Here is a 23,989-nt window from a genome sequence, read left to right as displayed (position 1 = left end):
TTAATGAATGAATATGAAGCCCCTGCTAAGGAAGGTTCATCCAGGTGACACAGGGAGCTTCAATTTCACAGGGTAGTAGTTTGAAGGTCATGAAGGTCGACATTCAAGATTAGTTAAAATGGAATTGTGTAAATATTTTTATTATCAGATTGACTGTTTTGTTTTTAAATCGTTGAATCAAACCATACTGAAAGTAAGCTAGGCAGCAAAAGAAAACTCGGCTGCTGCCTTTCTGGCTCACATCAGTGTCCATGGAAGGAGTTCCCCAGCATAGCATCAGATGCACTTGGTATGCAGAGCCTGTACGCTCCTGGCGGGAGAGGAAGAATGAAAGAAAGGGGGTGGGGAGAGGACCAGCAACCTTATCTGTGGCTGGAGGGCTGAGCAGAGAAGGAAATCCCTTATGCATCCAACAGATGGGTTGCACATGCATGACTAAACCGTCTTTAAAAGCCAAGACCTGGCAGTTTTTTGCCATCTTATGAGAAGAGAATCCAGGCACATGCAGGAGCCAGTTCAACCCTGTTTTCCTAGCACAACTTCAGCATTCTGTTACTACCAACAGGTTCTACAGCCTGGTCCCAGCTGAGCATGGATGCTACTGGTGAACACTGGTTTCAAATGGACACAGACACATATGCTAACATCTAGATATATAAAAGGCTAATATGCTAAGTTTCTGACCAATCAGGGTAGGTTAGCTTGCTGCTAGGGTCCAGCCATTCGGGACTGGGCAAGATGGGTGGGACAAGCCCTGGAGCCCTCCCGCAGCGGTTCCTCCTTGGCCAGCCAACCCCCATTGGCCCCGATTGAGACTAAGCAAGACAGCCCTGATCACCAGCCAGGCTGAGGGACCCCACCAGTGCACGAATTCATGCACCAGGCCTCTAGATTATTTATAACAGAGTATGTTAGTTTACATAGAATTAACATTTTTATTCAAGTGATAAAAATTAATTATTTTAAAAGATTTAAATCAAACTTTTACTCCTAAATTCATTTGATTTATTCAAACTATGAGGTTTTTCCATACTAGACTTAATTTGACCTTGTAGGCTGTCATTTCACCTATTCAAACCACAGTAACTTAGCATATACAATCTCCATATTTAGTGTCACCAGGATTCCTGCATATTACTGGACTGCTTGTGTTTTCTTCTACAGGGCAGATTATCGAGCTCTGTATTAAAGACCCAGATTATCCATGATAAAATCCACCCACCTCAAGGCTCCCTCTTATTTCAGCCTAAGATGACATCCAAGAACATGACCTCCTGAATAGATTAATTGATCAGGGTACAAAAAGATAAACCTCAACATCACTTTAATTGATCCAGGATATTTAGTTCTTTGCAGTGAAACCAATATAGCTAATTGGTATAAAGGCAGCTGTGCTTTGAACCATTAATGTCTTGCTCCTTTCTGTGTGAAGTCTGATCTCCTTCCTGTGGTATAGAGACTACAATATAATTCAGAGTTGGTGAAGATTAGTTCAGGATGCATAGTCTGTACTTCGCATTATGTACTATAAATAAAGACATTGATTAATACACTACCTATAAAACCAGAAACATTATAGGTGCTCTAAAGAATGAGAGGATTATAAATCAGAAGAATTTAGTTCAAGTATATATATATGTATATATATGTGTATATATATATATGTAAACTTAAAATATATATAATCTATTCTCTCAAATTATGTTTCTAGGGTAATTTTTAATGCTTAGAAAAAACAACAACAAGATCTACCTGGCTAATAAACTTTTTTAAAAAAATATGTTTTTATTGCCCATATTTTTAAAATATATATATTTTATTGATTTCAGAGAGGAAGGGAGAAAAAGAGAGAGATAGAAACCAATGCTGAGCGAGAATCTTTGATTGGCTGCCTCCTGCATGCCCCTCACTGAGGACTGAGCCCACAACCCGAGCATGTGCCCTGACTGGGAATCAGAACCTTGACCACCTGGTTCATGGGTGGACGCACAACTACTGAGCAACATCAGCTAGGCGCAAATAAACTTTAAATAAATGTAAAATTAAGGAAGCTTAAATCTCAATCCCCAGTGTAAATATCCTGCTGTTTGTTTTACATATAAAACATTTGAAATGTTTTATTGGTAATAAAAATGAATTTGAACCATTTAACTGTCCCACCAAAAGAAAAACTAACTCTTGCTTCTGGTTTTAAAGACTACAATATTCTTTGTTGCATAAAGTATCGAGAAGGCTCTCAAAAAGTCTACTGGTTTTTGTTTTATAAACATTTTCAGAGTAGAAAGTTTCACATGGATTTTAACATTATGTATTTTCCTAATGTACACAAATTTATAATGTTTCTCCCACTAAAATAAACCACATGTCTATACTCTTTCACATGTTAACATACAACTATTTGAAAAAGTCTTAAGTATCTTTTCCTCTTTCTAGTATTTTGTTTCCTTAAAAAACAATGACCTGCTTTAGCATTTTATCCAGTGGCCTTTCTGAAAGAAAAACATTTTGGTGGAAATAATAGGAGTTTTTGTGACCAGACAAACTCCATTCAAATCACATGTTGATTCCTCACATGCAGTGTGACACTGGCTTCCATTTCTTCTGCTAAAAAGGATAGGGCCCATAAAGAGACTCCAGGACAGGATGTTTTATCCTGCTGACCGATGCACAAATATGCTTTAGGTTTTCTGTTGTTGAAGTCTTCCCCCTACTATCTTTGACACGAGTTTTGACAAAACAGTACTTGTCGCCTGTATATTCTTTCTTTCTTACAATTTTAATTAACTGGTTTTAATGTACTTTCAGTATTACATTGACAGACCAAATTTTGTGGTAATGACAACAGAGAATATGGTTTCCCTACCTTTTTCATTGGAAACTTCTAACTCACCCTGCTCTAATTAAGTCCATAGTTTCAAGATAATCTTCAGAATCATACATTTAAAATAATCTCAAATGTAATATCTAAAAGGTGACAACACTCATTGATATAACTGCTTCATAAAAATACCTAGAGAAATGTCTTTGAAATCATAAGCCTTAGTTTTAGACGATGAATGATGTCGTAGCGTAGACTAATGCAGATACCCCTGATGCTCACTGAAAGCCAGATACACTTCCAAGTTCTGGATGACAGACAAGACTGGATTAGCAATCACTTTCAGGCAGCTTCTCTCTACCACTCACTTTAAGAAACCTAAAAAGTGCATTCAATTAGCCATCATATTAAGTTGGAACACTGGGGTTCAGGCTCTTGCATATCAGAGTGGAGTGAGTTTTACTCCCATTTTACTTCAAGTATGACCAAACTACTGTCCGGACCAGCAGAAGGTGAAATGGTTAGGCAAGGGTAGTTCGCAATACCCTTCTGCTCGAAATCCCCGTTGGCTTCGGCAGGATGTAGGGGAATAGAAAAGCCCCTGGGGAGGAACAAGAAAGGCCGCTGAGAACGAAGGGTCAGTTTGTCTGCGAGGAGATAGCCCTCGGGGCAGGAGGAGGGGAGCCCAATGCCAAGACTGAGGGATGGACGGTGGGAGCAGAGGTCCCCCTGGAGGAGGATGGTGAAAACCACAAGAGGGCCCTCAGCAGGATGAGGAGATTGACCAAGTTCTTAGAGGCAATCACATTCAAGATCAAATACACTAGACATTCCTTCACACGAGTTTCCCCTTGCGCCCAGATGCCAAGGAGCAAAGTCAAGAACATGAGAAAATACTGAAAGGGAGTTCCAATTTGAAATGTACTAAATCTAATATTTTCCTCCCCTGGGAGAAAGAATGGCAGCTCTTGAGTAACTTTCCTAGAGAAACAGTCAAATTTCTGCGATTACAGCTTATATATGTAAACTTGGTAACGCCTTCCCTCAATACTTGTACATTTGCTTTCCTTCCACAGAACTTGTCCTGCACAAGCAGTCAAGATCTCAGCCGCCCACAGCCATCTTTCTGAGGAAAGGTTCCCCTGTGACAGTCCCTGATGAAAGAAGAGCTCTAGAGTTTCCTTATAAATGGGTAGCATCATTCTAATGCATGACCTTGACTTGGGCCCTTGCTTAATTGTATTAGGATATATCAGACCTGCAAGCAGCTAACTTCTGAATCAGTGGCCTGTAGGAGCCAAGTACAAAAGATCTGTTTAAACAGTAATACATTGCGCCAATCAGAGTCTGACTGTAGATGACAGTGGGATGGATCAAGGGCAGAAGCAGAAGTGAAAAGGCTAGTGGGAAGAAAAGAGTATTCAGACACCGAGGGACAGAAGTGATGGCTATGGTAGGCACAATAAAGGCCTCCCAACGAGATCCACATCCGAATCCCCAGAATCTGTGAATACATGGCAAAGTGGAATTAAGTTTGCAGATGTAATGAAGTTTTGCTAATGAGATGAATTTATAATAACGAGATTATCCTGGAGTGTCCTGGTGAGTCCAATGTAATCACAAAGGTCCTTTAGAGTGGATGAGGAAGAGGTGACTCTGCAAGAGGAAACCAGAGTTGGTAGCATGAGAAGAAATTTCAAGAAGACAGAGATTTTTGCCTGTTTTGTCCACTGGTACAGCCCAGCACATAATACAGTGCCCGCACATAGCAGGTGCTCCATAATCCTGGTGGCGTCAATGAGCAAATGGACACTGAGCTGGTGATTGCATCAGGCTTTACTAGGAATGGAAATGCCGGCTTGTAACAAGTTCTTCCTTGTGTTTTAAAACCAATATTTATTTTAAACCTAAGAAACAACAAGGCTATGTAAGGTATTATGCAGTTACATAATGTAACATAATTGCAACATGTAAATGGTCATCAGGTTAGAGTAAATACACAAAACAGGGTAATGATCAATATGAATAATATCAGTGTTCCAATAAGGAAGGACAGAAAATCGTGCCATCAGAATTCAAAGGAAAGTCAAATCACATGGGTTATGATCATCAAAAAGATGGATTATAGCCACACTCGGGAATAAATGTGCATAAGTAAGGGAGAGAGAAAATCAGAATGTGTGTGAAACAAGAAATTATTGGAAAATAAAGATGGAAAAACTAATTGTGACACAATTATGAAGAGCTATACAATTCAGAGTCTTAGTTTTTACCTAATTATGTAGTCAATTCCAAACTATTTGAGACTGACCCTAAACCCAAAGGATCTAAATTTATTTCACTGCCAACAAAAGACCTTGAAAATGCAGCACACTTTAATTTGTGCTTAACCATCTAGCAGCAAATGGCTTCTCTAAAGAAAAATTGCTTCCTATCAATGCTGATGTGTAATTTTACAAATTTATATTCATTAAAGGAGTTTCATACATGTACTCTTGCCTCAGATTCTTGTCCTTCTTAAGTTTTCAACCTCAGCAATATTGACATTTTTACCAGATCATTCTTTGTTGTGGGCAATGTCCTACGCAGTATAGGATGTTTAGCAGCATCTTTGGCCTCTACACACTACATGCCAGTAATACCCCCCACCCCCAGCCCTGGTTGTGACAATAATAAATGTTTCAAATGTCTCTTAAGGAACAAAACTGCCCCCGGCTGAGAATCACTGCACTCTATATAAAGACATTAAAGATGTCTTCAGGGGAGAAATATAAGCAGCTATATGTTGTATATTGAGAGTGTGCAGTAGCGAATAATGGTCTTGTATGCCATTCATCTTCATTGTAAAGACGAAGCTAACCCTTGGCTACATCACTTTCATAAGTTTTTAGCTTCCCCTCCTTTGTGAGGCTCATAGACAAGAGAGCACAGCCACTATCTGTCACTCTCCCGGTAATTAGTATTACCAAGCCATAGGATTGCTACTTGAAGAAACAATAAATAAGAACTCGCTCAAATACCAGCATAACTTTAAAAAGTGTTATTGATTGATAATAGAACAGAAATGGTAAAAAAGAAATCATTTTAGTAGTCTTTCACTATTAATGTTTATGAACCCATAATACTGCACTTAAAAACCTGTTAATAAAATATTGAAAGTTATCATAAGATTAGAAACCCCTTTAGAATTCATTTTCTTTCGTGTCTTTGAAAACAGATGTAATTAACGACTGTTTAAAAGAAACAAAACACACATACACAAAAATAACAGAGTCCATATTCTCTCTGTGGAAATACATTCTGCAGTCTCAATAGATTTCTCTCCATTTAGCGGGGGAGGGTAATGTATTTTTCCCTAAAATGACAATAATCTCAATTTGCCTGTTATTACGGTAACTAGTCACAACATTTCCTAGTTGGAGGTGTAAGGCAACTTTGAACAAAACCAAAACATGAAATAAATAAGCTATATTTGAAAAGTAATACTATTATTTTTATAAAGTACTTAGGTTACTTTTTAAAATAATTATATTACTTTTAAAGTAATATAAATATAAAACTACATTTTAAAGGGAAGTAAGCATTAACTTTTTAATATCATCTATTATTGCTGTCACATTGCATTTTATATCCCTTTTACCCCTACAACGTTTCTGTGAGGGAGAGTATTACTATCTCACTTGACAAGCAGGTAAAGGAAATTTACTATCACCAGCTACTTAGCAGCATTCCCGAGGAGAAAAAAAGATTCCCATCCTTACTGTTGACTCTGCATCTTGCTAAATCCCTACTCAGAATCAACAGTGATTAATTATGTTCTGCTTTAGAGTATCTTATTTTGCCAATAAATAAATATATTAAACTCTCTACCACCTAGAAAATGAACATTCTATTTACATAAGATCATGTGACCACAATGTCAAAGAAAAAGCATTGGTCTGTGAACCCCTTGAGTTACTAATAAAATTCTTCACTCAAAATCCTTGTGTAAATACTAACTTAATTAAGAGAACTAAATGCTCAATATTTAGACACGTTTCATATTTATGTCTTTGAGAGAATATTGGGAGCGCTCCATCAGTAGGACATCCCGTGAGGGCTATAGGACTGTAAGAGGGCGCTGGCCGGGCTGAGGGACCCCCACCCCTGAGTGCACGAATTTTCGTGCTTGGGCCTCTAGTATAATACAATACTCTTGACTAATACAACGGAGGAATGATCTTTCTTGCATTCTGGTTACAGGTCAATAAATATTATATATGGATATGTCATCAATCTCAACAACTCCATGAGATGAAACATCTGGGCAGATCACAAAACTATCAATTGGAATAAGTGTATTTTCTTCAGGTGGAAGACCATAAAGACAAAATCAAGAAAAACTATTTTCTGTACCACTCTTAGCAATCCTTTCAATAGATATACACACAAAACCATGTCTGTGCATACCAACAATGATGGAAGATTTTACATTCTGCATGTAAATTTACATTTTACAATATCTTTCTATACTTTCTTTTTAAAAATAAATTTAAATAGAAATGTTCATGAGTGGGTAACTGCTAGCCAAATTTTGGCTTCTTCTAATTTACACTGAGTGACCAGATTATTATGACCAGCCAGATTATTATGACCACCCCATCAGTACTTCATTGACACTTCCAAAAATACTGAATATTGAAAACTTCCTAAGCAAATACTCTCAAGGTTTTTTTTTATTATTATTATTTGTATAACTAATTCACTTCATTGTACTGATGGGGTAGTCATAATAAACTGGCCGGTCATAATAATCTGGCCACTCAGTGTACAAGAAGTAATATAAAAAGGTAAAATATTAACTTATAGTCTAAAGCAAGCATGTCAAACTCAAAGGCTAACACGGGCCAAATAAACAAGGCATGTGGCTCATGGGCCGCGAGTTTGACAGCTTGGTCCTAAGGCAGTGATGGCGAACCTTTTGAGCTCGGCGTGTCAGCATTTTGAAATACCCTAACTTAACTCTGGTGCCGTGTCACATATAGAAATTTTTTGATATTTGCAACCATAGTAAAACAAAGACTTATATTTTTGATATTTATTTTATATATTTAAATGCCATTTAACAAAGATAAATCAACCAAAAAATGAGTTCGCGTGTCACCTCTGACACGCATGTCATAGGTTTGCCATCACTGCTCTAAAGCATAACAATATATATTTTTTAAAATTTTGGAGTCACTAGTACATTCAATTTAGTAGCTGTGTGGCCTAGAACCAAAATTTAACATTGCAGATGCTTCATGCATATTAAAGATGAGATGATGATGTTCACTTTACAAGGTTGTCCTGAGAATTAATAAGATACCATATGCAAAGGGCTTAGTGCAGTTCTTGAACTAATGAAAAACAAATGAAGTCCTTCAGTTGTATTTGAAAGGTTCTAATATATTAAATTCACTAAGCAAAATCATAACATATTACTGTCTCTTTTCCCTAATTTTATTTCTTTTCTTTCCTCAATTATTTCATGTTCTTTGTGTCTGAGCATACGCAATTAATGGACGTTGTCTTCTAATAAATGATTAGATAATGGAATAATTCATTAAGACATAGCACTGCTTAAGCTTATTCATGCTGTATCTTTAACAGAAGTTAGGCAAATAACTTTAATTTTCATTAAATTGTAAAGATGTCTTATTTTAGCTAAGTTGCCTCAATACAATTGCATATGAGTATTCAGGTAAAATGGTAGTTCTATCCTGCAAAACCAGTAAAAATAATTACATTAAATACTTTTGGAAGAATTATCATTTCCATAATATTGAATTTCAATCCAGGAACCTGTGAAATCCCTCCATTTATTCAACTTTCAGTCCTCGCCCTGTATCCAATACACCCAATCTCAGCTCAAAGTCCACTATCCACTATAGCATCCTTCAGCCAGTCTCTGCTTTAAGTTTCCACAGCCAAAAGCCCACACATGAACCTTCTCTCCAGGCAAAAGCACCAAGGCATATGGATCATTTATTTATCTACACAAAATGACGCTCTTCATGTGACCTAATACTAAAATTATTTTCCCAATAATCAATTCTCTCTCCCCTCATTTGTTACATATAATAAAACAAATTATTTAATTGTATTTTTTCTGTCACTGTAGTTATGTATGTGCCTCATAAACAGAAAAAGTATGGGAATTTTCTTCCATCCTCTCCATTCTATTTTGTTATCCATATTCAGACAAAGCCATTTATTCATTTAACAATTTTACACTCTTCTTAGTCAGCTACACTTCGCGAAAGCATAGTGGAAATCAGGTGAGACTTTTTTGGTTGCATAATGATTCCCTGCAAAAGCAGCTTCAGTGAGAGAAGGTTCACATATTTACACGAAAAGTAAAAATGAGGTCAGCCAAGAAAGTGGTTTCTGAGGCTGCAGAAGCACAGGAGGAGTGAAGGAGCGCTCCCAAGAGCAGTTATTTTTAATCTCAATCTGTCAATAAAAAGATTCATATAGCTTCTAACCAGAGCCTGTTAATTCGCATCTCTTTTTTTTCTCATCCCACAAACTCCATCACTTTCATAGAGGCTCACGTATTAGCTTGCACACGCTCATGTTCTTATATATTTCACCCCAATAAGTCATTGCAGATCTCCAGCACCAGCTACCAGGAGCTTTCAGGCATCTTCGGGCCCACATAGTAGATTAGGAGAGCGTCAGTTCTCTGGGGAAAGGAACTGTTCTCTGTCAACGCTTGTAGCCTGCACAGGACCTGGGACATATGTGTTGACTAAACTAAATGTGATCATTGTTATTCACAAGGAACATTTTTCATTTCCAAATATCTTCATCTCACAGATATTTAAGTTTGTTCAACATACTCTTAGATGGAAACCTATGATTGTTTTGTACACAGTTTCTGGACTAATTTTTTTAAGTATCTGCTTAATTAATAAGGTTCCTTTATGAATTTCTATTAATATATATGGTAACCAACCATATATTCCATTTTTTCTAGAAAGAAGTATTCACACATAAATATCTACATCATAAGTATTCATGTATCATACATATAAGTCTGCTTTAATACATTTCATCTCATTTTTGGAAAATAAAAGGCCTCATTGCATCACTAAGATCACAAGATGAAAATACTTTCAAATTGTTACATTACTGACATTGAAATAGAAGTGAGACACTCAAGCAATAACATTTAATGTTTAATAAATACAAAACCTACAATATAAATGTTCTTACCCAAGAAAAATAACATTTCTAAGATGATACATAAATATTTATATAATACTATTACCTTTAAAAATCATTTAATAGTGACTTTCATAATCATTGCATAAATCCTAAGAAAAACCATATTTTACAGTGACTCTTTTTCTTACACCAAAATCTTTACTCCCCATATCAATGATGCACTCTAGTCTCCAGACATGGCTGTGAACACTTTTCAACTCTTTAAAAATAAAATCTATCACTAAAAAATGAAGAAGTGTTCCCACTGAGGACATTCAAAGGAATTCATCACAGTACTTAAAGCTACCACTATGTGACAGATTATACAATATAGTCTGGAGAACAAAAAGGTAACATCCCAATTTAAACTTTAGGGGAGTCTAGGTAACACATGGAGTCGTGTATGTGAGGGCTGTTTTTAAACTGTAAAGTGTGTGTAGTGAGAAAGCATTATCAATTGTTAGGTATGATGTTTCTTTCTCACAATACCAAGCAATACCAAGGGTCTCTTCCAGAATTTCACCACCAGATCCACACACAAAAAAACATCTTTATGATATAGAAAAACAGCTTCCTAGAAGCTAGAACTGCATTCAAATTGAAGAAAAGACTGAGTTTATTTGGGTTCTACTCACATCAACCAGCTGATTGACTCCACTTGCTGTTTTTGCTAGTGTGACAAGGTCTTCTTGCATCTTATCCACCCATGACTTGATCCTGCAGAAATCAGAGAAGAAAATATTCTATCATGTCTCTGGCAAATGAAGGCCACAGACAGCCACTTTACAGTCATGATGCAGATAATTCATTAAATTGCCTTTAAATCTTTCTTCTCCCTCCCAGCTCTCATTATGTCCACCCTCCCATCCCATCTACAAATTATAAAGCCAATAAAACTTCACTGTAAAGCCTCTTAGAATGCTGAAATACCCCCAGATAAAAGAAAGAAAAATGACATGATTGTCATGTCCAATATGTGGATAAATTTGCTTAATTTTTTATGAAAATCCCATTTAAAATTAGTAAATAGAATATTCTAAACTAAGCCTTATTCTTTAGCTCACAAGTCTTCTGGATATAATACTGAGGGTGTGCTAAGTGTAGAACATTTTTTAAATGCAAGAAAATGAGAAATATTTTAAATGTCTCCTAATTTAATTACCCAGTGATAACCACTCCTAACATTTCATGTATTCCCATTTAGTCTTTTTAAATTACCTCACATGGTTGAAAGCAAGCTATGTAAACTTTATGTATCTTTTCTTTTCCTGAGGTCATATGATAAATAGTCCTATGCCATTGTAAGTATCTTATTTACCCCACTTCTTTAAATTTTATTAACAATAAATGTTTTATAACGTGTTATTTTATAAAGGAAAGTGAACTTTGTATTTCATAAGTGCTGGGATCATGGGTATTTAACCATATTAATCTTCTTTTCTTCAGATAGATAAGAGTTTCAATACTACTATAAGGCAGCCATTTTTCTCAAATAAACTTAAGTGTGACAGAATAAGAAATTAAACATGGAAGAAGGATAACATGAAAAAGAGATTTAAATGAGGTGTAGGAAAACACATAAAAGAATGAGCTGATAAACTAAAGGGGAAGAAGCAAAACTTGAAAGTCAGTCATAAAAAGAATGAAATGCCTCAGAGCTGTGGTCGGCAAACTGTGGCTCGTGAGCCACATGCGGCTCCTTGGCCCCTTGAGTGTGGCTCTTCCTAAGCCTTAGGAGTACCCTAATTAAGTTAATAACAATGTACCTACCTATATAGTTTAAGTTTTAAAAATTTGGCTCTCAAAAGAAATTTCAATCGCTGTACTGTTGATATTTGGCTCCGTTGACTTATGAGTTTGCCGACCACTGCCTTAGAGGAAAACACAGAGGCTTGATTACATGTGCAACACATTAGTTAGCAAATGAAATACATAAATGCTAGGGATACTTTCACACAAATGAAAATAAGAAAGAATATTTATTGAACCATACTGTATGAAATTGATACAAAGAAGATAAATCAATATCAAGAAACAAAAAAATAAGTAAATGGGAGGAGAGTACAAAGTGGAGAGAAATTTATAGATTCATTAAAATGAATGATGCATAACCACATTATTCTAATATTAGACTTTGTGCTGCTTATGAGCTGGTGCACATATTTGAAACATATTATAAATATTAACTAATATTCTTATTACTACTATTAGATAAAGATATTTGTTCCCATTTTAACATTTAAAACAATAGGTTACAGTAGGAAACTGGTAGGAGCAAAGAACATTGACACCATTTTCTAATTCAGATTAGACAACCTCTTTCTCCAAGCAGTTACTGAACAAGTCCTAAAACCCACGGAAAATGAATCATCTCTTCTCAAGTATAATTCCCAACATTGACAAATAATAAAAACTGTTATACATCTTATACATCCCTTTAGCTGGGAAACCAAGAGACAAATAGTATATATGTAAAAACATCAACTTAACTCATGCCTGAATTCTGACTTATGCTAAATGGTCTAAATCTTTCATTCTAACTTGACACCTGAGTGTACTGTCACTGCCATTGTTCATTGAGGTGAACCTGTTTTGGCTGAAAAGCAATCCAGGACTCTTTCAGTCTTCTCTGCCCCACTGACAAGCTATCAAGAACACTTTATAGGAGCAAGGATCATTTTTTATAGATATGACATGTTGCCTGGTTTTCCTAAAAGACATAAGCACTCTGACTCCCAAACCTGAAGTTAGAAGAATATAATGACTAGGAAATATGCAAAGATCCCATTCATCATAAAAGTAAAATATTACCCAAGGGAAAATACACATATGTGCAAATTATCAGTCTTTCTATTTCTAGGTAAATTGTCAAGCACATATTTATAATCACTGAGCACTATTTCATTGACTGTCTCCAGAATATACTATAAAATTTTGGAGAAAGTTAGAGAGGATATATAGCCTTTTCATGTAATAAGAAACCAACCTAGCACTCCAGAAGGAGTTTTACATGACATGGGAGCCTTCCCAAGGAAATAAAAACACAAAGAGATGGTTAAACCTGAGAGCTCTTATGCTAGATTTGATAAAGAATGGAAAGATATGACAGGCCAAAGAATATGAGCTGTGCATAGTAAACTGCGGGAAACCTAACAAAGGCTGTTCATGCCTGATCCTTTATCTGTCCCTGATCTTTGGAGATAAGGACACTGCTTTCCCTCCAGGTTTGGGTGGTTGGGGGGGGGTGGTTGTGTAACTCTCACATGAGGGAAGGTCAGAAAATCTGACAAAAATTAAAGTTTAAAAAACTTAACCAACCTAGCTTTCTATCCTCTTATTTACTTCAGCCTGTCCCTGAAATTAATTCTCTGCCTTCATTATGAATAAATTCCACAACTACTCTGATAACACCTTTGATAAATTGCCAAACTAAAAAAGATTCTCTTCTATCCACTAAACTCCAAAGCACTTTAATTGGCTTTATGCTTATTTTCCTGTATACTTTCATGATTAGGTGGATATACATTTATACTTATTTGTCACTGAATCCTCAATATTTTTATTAAAGTGTTTTGCATATAGTAAGCAGATGAGTAGTTATTGAATAAACAGAAAATATATTGAAATAAAGTTGCATTATTGATTTTTAAAGCACAATTATATTTATTTAAGTTGAGTAAGTGATTCATTTACTAATTCCCTCTTCTCCCCATAATCCACATCAGAAAAAAAAAATAGAACTAAAGAACTGCTGGACCCATGCATCTGTTAATAGGCCCTATTTTTTAACAAGTAGCATATTTTCAAAATGCAACTTAATACTCTACAGGAATTAGTAAATCTCTAGAGTACATAACTTATAATTCCAAAATCCGTCAAGTGGATATTGAATGTCATAGGAAAAAATTATCTTGTAATCTGTCTCTGCCCCTACAATAACTCATTACAGAATCGACTAGCAGAGTGTTTCCAACTGTTTGAAGATGTCTGCAGACTCAATGTAGTTTGGAGAATTCACTGAGATCTTTAAATATTGAAGCAAATATTTTATTAAATAATTAAGATCATCTTTTATATCATCTGCTTCACTTTATGGTACAGAAACAGCACAAATTTAAAAGCAAATATACAAAATATTCAAGTTTTCACGAAAATTTAATTAAAAATATTTGGCAGGTAATTATTGTTCCTTTTTAGGTTGGATTTGCCTGTAAAATGGCTTTTAAAAGAGTAGTACCTAGTTCGGAAAACTTTTTTTTTAAAAGAATTATGGTAATCGATTTCATTTTGCATGCACTTGAGGAAGAGCAAATTCAGAACCGCACAAATTATACCCAATTTAATCTATTGAAAAGTATAACAGTGGAGTACAAAGTGTCAAGTCTGCACAGTTATCTGTTTAATTGTTTTAAATGCTACAAAGAGATTTTCTTTGTTGGAAGAATGGAGCCAAAAAGTAATAGCTAAGCATTGTTACCTAACTGTCCTTCCTTCCTATATTCGATGTGGTAAATTCTCTGAAATAGAGACGAATGTGTCTGGATCTACTGCTATTAGGAAGGAGAGAGTATTAAAAGCAGACATCTTCCTTCAACACCCTTCTTGAATTATCCAACTAGCAATTATCATAGATACCAGAGCCAAAAAATAAATAAATGGGAGACACAGAGAATAGCAAAGGGAAAGGAAGAAGGCTGTTACAGTAAGGGACTTAGAGGAGGAGTGGGAGAATGAGAAGTCTTTGCAGCCCTTGTTCTAAGGCAATGCTCTGCCTATGCCACTGTTTTAAGAAATCATTTTATTTTTAATCCAAGGAAATACACAAAGCTATGCCCGTGGATCTTGAAGAAAATAAATATCACAAGCTCTAACCAACTGACCATTTCAATTGTGTTCATATATAAGCAGCTTGTTCATAATTTTGAAGTAATAAGTTCATATATTTCAAGTGTTCCACTTGCTATAAATATCCCACCAGTGCCAAACTGCTCCTATTTTTGTTATATAATAAACCACCCACAGTGTTCCCATATTTGAGTAAAAATTATATAAGTAAGCCAAAGATTCAGATAACCTAGACACACTATTTGATAACTGTGCAATTCTTATAACATGGATAACTTTATTATGAAATACAATTGTGTGTGTGTGTGTGTGTGTGTGTGTGTGTGTGTAAAAGAATGCTTGATATTACATTGAATTTAGGATTGTTTGTGAGCTGGATGTCATGCCAGAAATGTTAGTTCTTAAAATTATTAACAATTTAAGCCATTTTAAATAAACTGTTTTTAGAAAGCTATTTTGACTTGTGAAATGCTTTAGTATTCCATTTTTGCCTAGAGTCAATCTTGTAAGCAATGTTTAAAGGGATCTGATTTTTGCTAATTACAGTGTAAAGGTAAAATGCTCGAGGAGTAGGAAAAAAGGCTTTATCACTAAAGTCGGATTCATAAGTTGTTCATGTTCCTCTGCCTTTATTTTCTGTTGGCCTTTGCTGGTGAGTGTGTGTGTGTGTGTGTGTGTGTTTAATCCACTTTACAAATATACACACTCATCATTCTCAAAAAACAAAGCTTTTTGCCCTGACCGGTTTGGCTCAGTGGATAGAGCATCAGCCTGTGGACTCAAGGGTCCCAGGTTTGATTCCGGTCAAGGGCAAGTACCTTGGTTGTGGGCACATCCCCAGTAGGGAGTGTGCAGGAGGCAGCTGATCGATGTTTCTCTCTCATCGATGTTTCTAACTCTCTATCCCTCTCCCTTCCTCTCTGTAAAAAAATCAATAAAATACATATATAAAAACAAACAAAACAAAAAAATCTCTGTAAAAAATCAATAAAATATATATAAAAACAAACAAGAAAACCCCACAAAGCTTCTTTATGAGATCTACTTTTCCACCATCTTGGATTAAGTTTTGTTTTATCCAAGCATTTTTCGTTGCTTCTTTATTTAGTTGAAATCTTTTGCCTCAGCGTAGGGTTCCAGCTTCCAAGACAACAAATGAGCAATACATGCAGGGTTGATATTCATGTAGTTCCACAGATTAGCTGGAGGGGGATGGTTCTCATACAGGGATTTGATCCCTCGAGGCTCTGAGAGCTTTGTTTTTTACCTTCCACATCAGAGGTAGTTACAACCTCCAGCACAGTCCCTCTGTGGCCTGGTGCCAAGGGAGGTGTCCCACATGGCCACACAATCTGCTGCTGGTGTGTCTATGAACCGCATGAGCTGAATTTCTAATTGCTCATTACAAAACCTCCATTCACTTTATTGAAGGTCTTCCCTTTCAATGTTTATCTATATTTTTTCACTCACTGCAGATTGTTCACAAAATTTATTTTAGCCTAATTCATGTGTGTCGGTGTTATTTAATGTCATGATTAAAAATTCCTCATTTCCTTCTCTGAATTATTAACTGAGCTTGCAAAATATTTTCAATACTGCAAAATACTATAACACTTATTATGTTTAGATTCTGATTTAAATGGCCAATCCACTTCCCCACCTGGATCAGTATCTGCAGCCAAACCATTTTAACTGTTTCAGCAACATGTCAATTTTGTCACGTTATCATGTTTCCTACTAGCCTGACGTTGCCTCTTTAAGTCTCTGCAGTTCCTGAAAATCACACTTTAAGTCTGTGCCTCAGGTCCTTTTTCTTCTGGACAATCTAAGACCTCGAATCCTTAAAAACGTTTCCTTTCCCTAAATTGTTAAGATACATATTGCCTGTCTTACAAAATGTCACACATATGGATATACTGTGTCTTACGCTAGAATTATTTTTCTCCAACAATACTTAATTTCCTCCAGTGTATGGACCACAGCTTACAGTTCTGTATTCCGAGAGGTCCCAGCATAGTTCTGAACATAAAGTGGATGCTCAATAAACAGATAACACTTACTTAAGTACCTTGTGCCAGGAGATGTTCTAAACATGTTATATGAACAAACTAATTCTCACAAAAATCTATTGAGGCAGATAGTATTATGAGTCCCACTTCACAGATGAGGAAACTGAATTACAGAGGTTACAGGACTTGCCTAAGGTCACAGAGTTAGTAAGTGGGAGAGTTAACCATTTGCCTTTAGAAGCCAATAGAGCACATACATTAATAAATGCTAATCAATGCGGCGATCTGAAACACAGCCTGGTGCTTTCCATCATTAAGCCACCAGACAGCCATCCTCAACTCTCCTCTCATCACAAATTTCAAATGTCTTATGGTGTGTTTTTTATGTTACAGCATAGCATATCGCTGGGTTCTAAGTCTGCTATTGATGTAAAGGGAACAAATGACAATTACAAAAGTCTTATATGTTTACATGGCAAGAGAAAAAAGTAAGTTATAATTAGAAAATAAAAATGTAAGTAATTGAGAAAACCCAGACATTTCCTTCCCTAAAAAGGCCTTTTTGGAAATATGCAAATATTTCTTTGATGCTGTAATCTTTCTTCAAATTGATTTTTTCCCATCAATATTAGCAAGCAAATAAGAACTGTTTATTTTATTACAAAACTATAAATTGTATGCCCTTCGTTAGCATAACAAGACATCCTCAGTTTTAGGTGCACGGCAAATGACCCTCATATTATTCACAGCATGCACACACTTGACATAAAGTAGCAGGTTAGATGTACAGTCAGCCCTGATGTGTTTTAAATATGTAATATTCTAAAAGCAACATTAAATCTTTCAAATATCAACGGAAAAGATGACTGTTTCAGCTGGCCCTCATTGTGTTCCTGATGCAGGGTCGGATACACAAACAAATGCACCAATGTACAAGCCTGGCCCCACTTCTGCGGTGCTCCCTGTATAGACAGCCCACAGTGTCATTTGTCTAACAGCTGTTTCAGAACAGAGTTTATTGAACAATCAAAAAGCCGTCGATGCAAATGCATTAACCTGCAAATTAGAAAAACAATATCTCTCTTCCTGAAGACCTTTAGAAAGGAAAATTATAAGGAGAGCCTGTCTCCAATACGTTTATTCCTTGAGTATTAAGCACAGAATTCTCGAAAAGATGAAATGAAACCTTTAAAAATGAGATAGTAAATATCTTACAGCTCAGAAAATATATTACCTTTTAATTGCTTTCAGCCTCTTTGTCCCCTCAGACTCGTGGTTCTCCTTGACCCTGTGCCTGAGCTGCACATTCGCTGCCCTGTGCCTCCCTCACCCCCGCCCCATGGTCTGAGTGCACCAAGCAGTCCAGGCAAAGATTGCTTCTCAGACAGGAATTACAGTAGCGCCCTTTCCTGTCCTGCTCAACAGGAACACAAGGCTAAACTTTTTTAAAAAAAATCATTAATGCAGTGAAATTAACAATGAGAATTGTGTTTAAAAATAAATTGATGCTTATCAAATGATGACAAAATTACAATTTTAGCACTATCCAATAATTACTTGTGAAGAATGTGAAGCTTTGGTGAAAGGTTTATATAAATGTCAACGGAATACAGGAAAATAACTCAGCTTTAATTTCTTAATAATAATGTCAAACATTTGTATTTGAATCAAGATTTCACATGATTGGCTGCTGTTTCAATAACAATTTTATAAAATCATGACCTTTAATGAATTCTAAGTGAAAAGGTAGGTGAAAATCTAGGCAATTAAATAGAAAAATATATCAAAGGGAAAAAGCACTTTATGTAGATAATTCCAACTGAAGCATCTGTGTCATACTCTCAGTAAATTTAAAAAATGCTTTAGCCCAGCTAGCGTCAACCTATGAACCAGGAGGTCACGGTATGATTCCTGGTCAGGGCATGTGCCCAGGTTGTGGGCTCGATCCCCAGTATGGGGCATGCAGGAGGCAGCCGATCATGATTCTCTCTCATCACTGATGTTTCTATCTCTCTCCCTCTCCCTTCCTCTCTGAAATCAATAAAAACATATTTTTAAAAAATGCTGTAAAGCATGATCATGTATGTACAGTAACTTAGAAGGCTTTTAAAAAAAATAAAATAAAGTAATAATTAAATAACTAACATCAGATGATTGATTTGCTATTACAAACAAAAAAGAAATTTAAAAAATCGAAGTCTTAGGCATATTTTCCTTATTAGGAAGCAAATAACAAGCTGGTTACTAGCATTTAAATTATTTATATAAAATATGAAATAAACACTTTAAAATACAGTGGTCAATCTCCTAGTAGAAAGGCTCATTTGTGTTGATGTTTACATCTTCCACATTTGAACTAATTCTCCTGCAATTAGAAAGAAACTGATCTCATTCTGTCATTTTAGAAATAGGTAAGATGCATTTCATGAGCCCTAGTGAAAAGGGGACGGTACTTTGGCTGGAGAGCCCTGCTATAACGCCCATGTAACTCATCATCTTTATGAAACATGAAGACATCATGAAGCAGCCAGTAACATAAATTACACATCAGCATTCTGAAGGAATCGTTGCAGCCTTTAAATTTTTTTTTTCATTAATAGTCATTCTGTCGCTGTTGCTAAGTGCTCCATTTAGAGCACATCCCAATGTGGATTTCAACAGGCGGTTTTAAAACAGACCACCCTGTATTGTAAAGAGAAATTCTGAAGATTTCTGAAGCCAGATCTGTGAATCATATGTGACTCAGCAGCCTCCCACAGGCCTGACAGCCCATATATTCTATCTCAAAATGTTCCTTCTGTAAAAGAGAGGCTGAATGAACTCCCTTATTACTATGCAGAAAATACAAAAGGCAATCCATAGAAAATGCGCTACCTGTTTTAGGTCACCTGTAATAATAGAAAAAAAAACCATTGCACATCTCTTGCTGTCTGCAGAACTATCGTTTCAACTATCCATGATCTATTTCCCCCAAAGCACCGAATCAGCCTCTCATATCTCTTGATAACATCAGGGAAATAGTAGCCTTAGAGGCATTCACATCACCTTTCAACATGTAGTATATGAATCTGAGGTTACTTCTCCGATGAACACAGGTATTAATAAACATTATTTTTAGTTATAGAAACTGCAGAAGAAAACAACTTGGTTTTCTAGTCCAGGCTGCTATTTAGTAGAGGCTTCCTTACTCATTACCCATGAAGCATTATCATTCCAATTCTTCCCAATACTTTCTGTGACAGACATTCATTACCTTAAGAATAGCTTTCCCATTTGGAAAGTGAAACTGTTAGAAGTTCTTCTGAGTGCAAAAGAAATTAAGGATATTTTACCTTATAAATTATTAGACAATCATCTAAAATCAGATATTTTATAAAACATTTACATATTATTTGATTTTTATAATGATTATTATCCCTTTGGAATTTATAAGTAAAGTTATAAATATTTCAGAAATATCCAATTCCTAATACCTAGCAAAAGAACACACAAAAATAGCATATATTTTTTTTAAAAAAAATATACATATTTCATTGATTTTTTACAGAGAGGAAGGGATAGGGATAGAGAGTTAGAAACATCGATGAGAGAGAAACATCAATCAGCTGCCTCCTGCACACCCCCGACTGGGGATGTGCCTGCAACCAAGGTACATGCCCTTGACCGGAATCGAACCTGGGACCCTTTAGTCCGCAGGCCAACGCTCTATCCACTGAGCCAAACTGGTTAGGGAAAAAAATAGTATATATTTTACAGTGGAAGCAGCTGACTTAGATGTAGCCATCCGACTACCATATTTTTGTTTGTCTTCATCCTTAGATTTAACCAGAATGAAAAGAGTGAATAAAAATATAGGTGTGCAAAGGGCACAATGAGAATTTCTGTCTTCACCATGCAATTAAAAAAAGCAATAATCAGCCAATAAGGGCAATTTAGGTGATAATGATTACTACATATACCATGTACATTTAATAGAAACATTTTCTGACCAAGGGGAGACCTGACAACCATATACCTCCAAAGTTCTGCAACCTGGGTTTGGGTTTAGGTTTACGAGTGGACTGGGTCTGCCCTTCCGCCAGGTTCTTTGGACTGTGGATCTAAGGAGGATCCAATAGTCACTGTCTAAAAGCAAAGTTGGAACTAAGAATCAAGGAAGTAGCCCACAAGAATAATGATTCAAGGAGGTTAGGCAGTGTATATACTTTTCACCTGAAGAAAACACCCGGCAGGATTGTGGTAAAAGTGTTCTAATTTCCACCTGAGCTGGTCTTGTTTTCTATGTTCTCTCTTCTGATTTGACAGAGGGGATATTTGTGGAATGAATGGGCAGACAATAGAATTAATGGAAGAGACCCCATTGTGCCCATCACAATATCTTTCGTCTTCATTAGAGAAATCCAGAGGAATACACAGAGCTGGGCAACCCAGGGGAAATAACATGTTCCTGATTAACCAACTCTCCCCTGAATTTATGACACAGCCAGCTGGTTGTAGATAAGATTAAATGAAAGAAAATGAAAATGAAGGAATTGAAAGAAATTGAATGGACCCAACGGAAAAGAAAGAAATTAAGAGAAAGTTGGGAGGAGTAGGGAGAATAAAAAAAGATAAAAGACTAAAAGTAAATGCACATTTTTTAAAATGAAGGTGGAGGTTCTCTTAAAACAGATGAAAATTTACTTTTGTACTTTTGAAAAAAAAAAGTCGCTCATCACCAAGAACTTTAAACAATGCACTATGTCCTATTGTTCAAATAATCATTGCAACTTTTAAGGTATGCCATTAACAGTCCTATAAATCTAAAATGATATAGCCTCTAACCCAATTATGATAGAACATATGGTTGCTTTCATCTATTTTACATAAAATTGTGAAGGCAAGCCTCTTACAAGACTATTTTATTAATAAGAATTTTTGTTTATATTCAACTTATTGTTCGGAAAAGTAATGTTCATTGATTTTTATAATCAAGTATATGTATTTTCAGTATGGACAATGGATTTGAATAGCATTGGCTTTTGCTGTGCAGACAGATCAATTACAGATCAATAAATGAACAATGATTTGTTTATACCAGTCATATGGTTGGCTCCCTGCAAAGCAATGTTGTTCATATTTGTGCATCTCTATATTTTAGATACTCTTATATTTGAACATTGCCATGAAAGACACCAATTTAATTATTTCATTGCACTGAAAATTGAAGTGCTATAGCATATGCTACCTCTAAACCTTAGGCAGCCATCTTTCACATTCTCTTGATAAGTTCTAGGTGGATAATAAGGAGAGTCTTAAAGAAGGGCTGAAGTGATGTTGCTTGATTTGCATGACCCTACAAGTTATTTTCTATTACACATAGAGGATGACATAAGAATTGGGTGGTGAAGCTACTATAGGAGCTTCTTCTTGATATTTTAGCCAATGAATCGGAAAAACTTTAGCACATAGAACCTCAAAAGGGGAAATGAACCTAAAAGGCAAACACCACATGAGGCCACAACCTCCTAGACCGCTCATTGCTATAGCACCAATACGAGAGCATATGCGTTCACTAACATTTTGGGTAAGAGACAAAGATTTAGATCTTGAACTTGCCACTCTATATAGAATTTGACACCATCATCAATCAAATAGCATGCTTTTGCCTGCTGTTTCTTCTGCTTACCACGTTTTCCCTCCAGGTCTTTTCATCTCTTCTCATTCTTTTAATTCCACATCAAATGTCATCACCTCATAGACTAAATCCTGACCCCAGTAGCTAAACTGGTCACTTGATCCTGTTGTCCCCTGTCTTTCACATCAGGCTGTAATGTTTCTTTGAGACACTCACAACCTTGCAATTATTAGATGTGTCTTTTACTTGTTTTCAGTCTCTTTACTCTATTAGAATGTAAACAACACAAGCGAAGGCCTTTCTCATCTGAAATCAAAAGCACTTAGCTTAACACTGAGATAAAATAGTTGTGCAATAAAATATTAATTGAATAAATAAATGACTCTGGGGGGGAAAGCAATGAGAATAGTCAAATTGGGATATCTGCATTTTTGCACAAGGCATAATAAAGAAGGCTTCAATTGAAAAAAGCATGGTCTTACATCCAATAACTTCTCTTTTTTTCTTAAGTAATAGAATGGAGAAGAATGGGTAAAAATAATCTTGGCTGACACAGACACCATAAAGTCTCTTAAAGTCATGTGCAAAAAACCCTTACATTCCAAAAGTCTGCATTTTCATACTAAATGCCTATAAAGCTATTTCAGGTCATTTCGGAATGAGAAAAATAACAGGATCATTGCATCACTACAGCAAAAATTAGAAATACCAACAGGGATGAAGCCATTGCACCAACGATTGCAATGTAATCAAAGAGTAACAATTCGGGGCACTGTCTACCTCCACCAGGTTGATCCAACACTTCATGTCACTGCCAATTTGCTCCGCTACCTGGATTTTGACTGCCAGTCTGCTTTGACTACGGAATGTTCCTCATCACGTGGAGAAACTTCAACCCAAGGTGTTTCCCTATAAGGCTGAAGTATTGGCATAATAGCGTAAATGTTTGGATTCTTCAGAGAAAAGCAGCTACACAAAATGTGTGGAAACACACAGAAATTACTATTTAACACTGTATGGATTTGCCATTTGCTAAATTATTTTTAAAAGCTCATTAAGTTCTATGAAGCAGGAAAATAATGATACCATAGCTGATTTCTTATTCAAAGTCAAAAGCAGAATCTGAAATTACAGTGGAAATAGAATGTCCCTATTTCTGCATTTTTAGACGTTAAACAAATCAGTGTACCATTTTATTATACTTTAAATGGTTAGAGACTATTAAGTCCAAGGAATGTGTTATTATACATATGCTTTGATCTAGCCTCAATTTCCTAAGTAGTTACTACAGGACTGGCATTCTCTCTATTATTGAACAATAATAACAAAATTAAAGGCCTAAGAATTTCTTGTTCACAAAATTTAGAGCCTATCAATTTGCTCCCTAGTAAGTTCCCAGGTACATCAAAGTAAGTTACAATGTAATGTTTTACTAGAAGTTTCCATAAACTGATACCTCCTATACTTCCA

General features: G+C 35.9%; 1 protein-coding gene across 1 annotated transcript in view; it reads right to left on the bottom strand.

Annotated features, from left to right (window-relative positions):
- CACNA2D1 (calcium channel, voltage-dependent, alpha 2/delta subunit 1) overlaps positions 1 to 23,451 on the bottom strand; it is a 328,431-nt gene extending 304,980 nt beyond the window's left edge. The window contains exons 1-2 of the mRNA XM_014528178.1: positions 23,351 to 23,451; positions 10,684 to 10,765 (exon numbers count right to left, since the gene is read on the bottom strand). Of these exons, the coding sequence (XP_014383664.1) occupies positions 10,684 to 10,765; positions 23,351 to 23,451 (183 nt within the window). The remainder of the gene's footprint in view (positions 1 to 10,683; positions 10,766 to 23,350) is intronic.
- Between the last annotated feature and the right edge of the window lie 538 nt (positions 23,452 to 23,989).

The sequence above is a fragment of the Myotis brandtii genome, unplaced genomic scaffold (genome assembly GCF_000412655.1).
Source record: "Myotis brandtii unplaced genomic scaffold, ASM41265v1 scaffold621, whole genome shotgun sequence".
Taxonomy (NCBI): Eukaryota; Metazoa; Chordata; class Mammalia; order Chiroptera; family Vespertilionidae; genus Myotis; species Myotis brandtii.
This window is presented reverse-complemented; position numbering and strand designations above follow the sequence as displayed.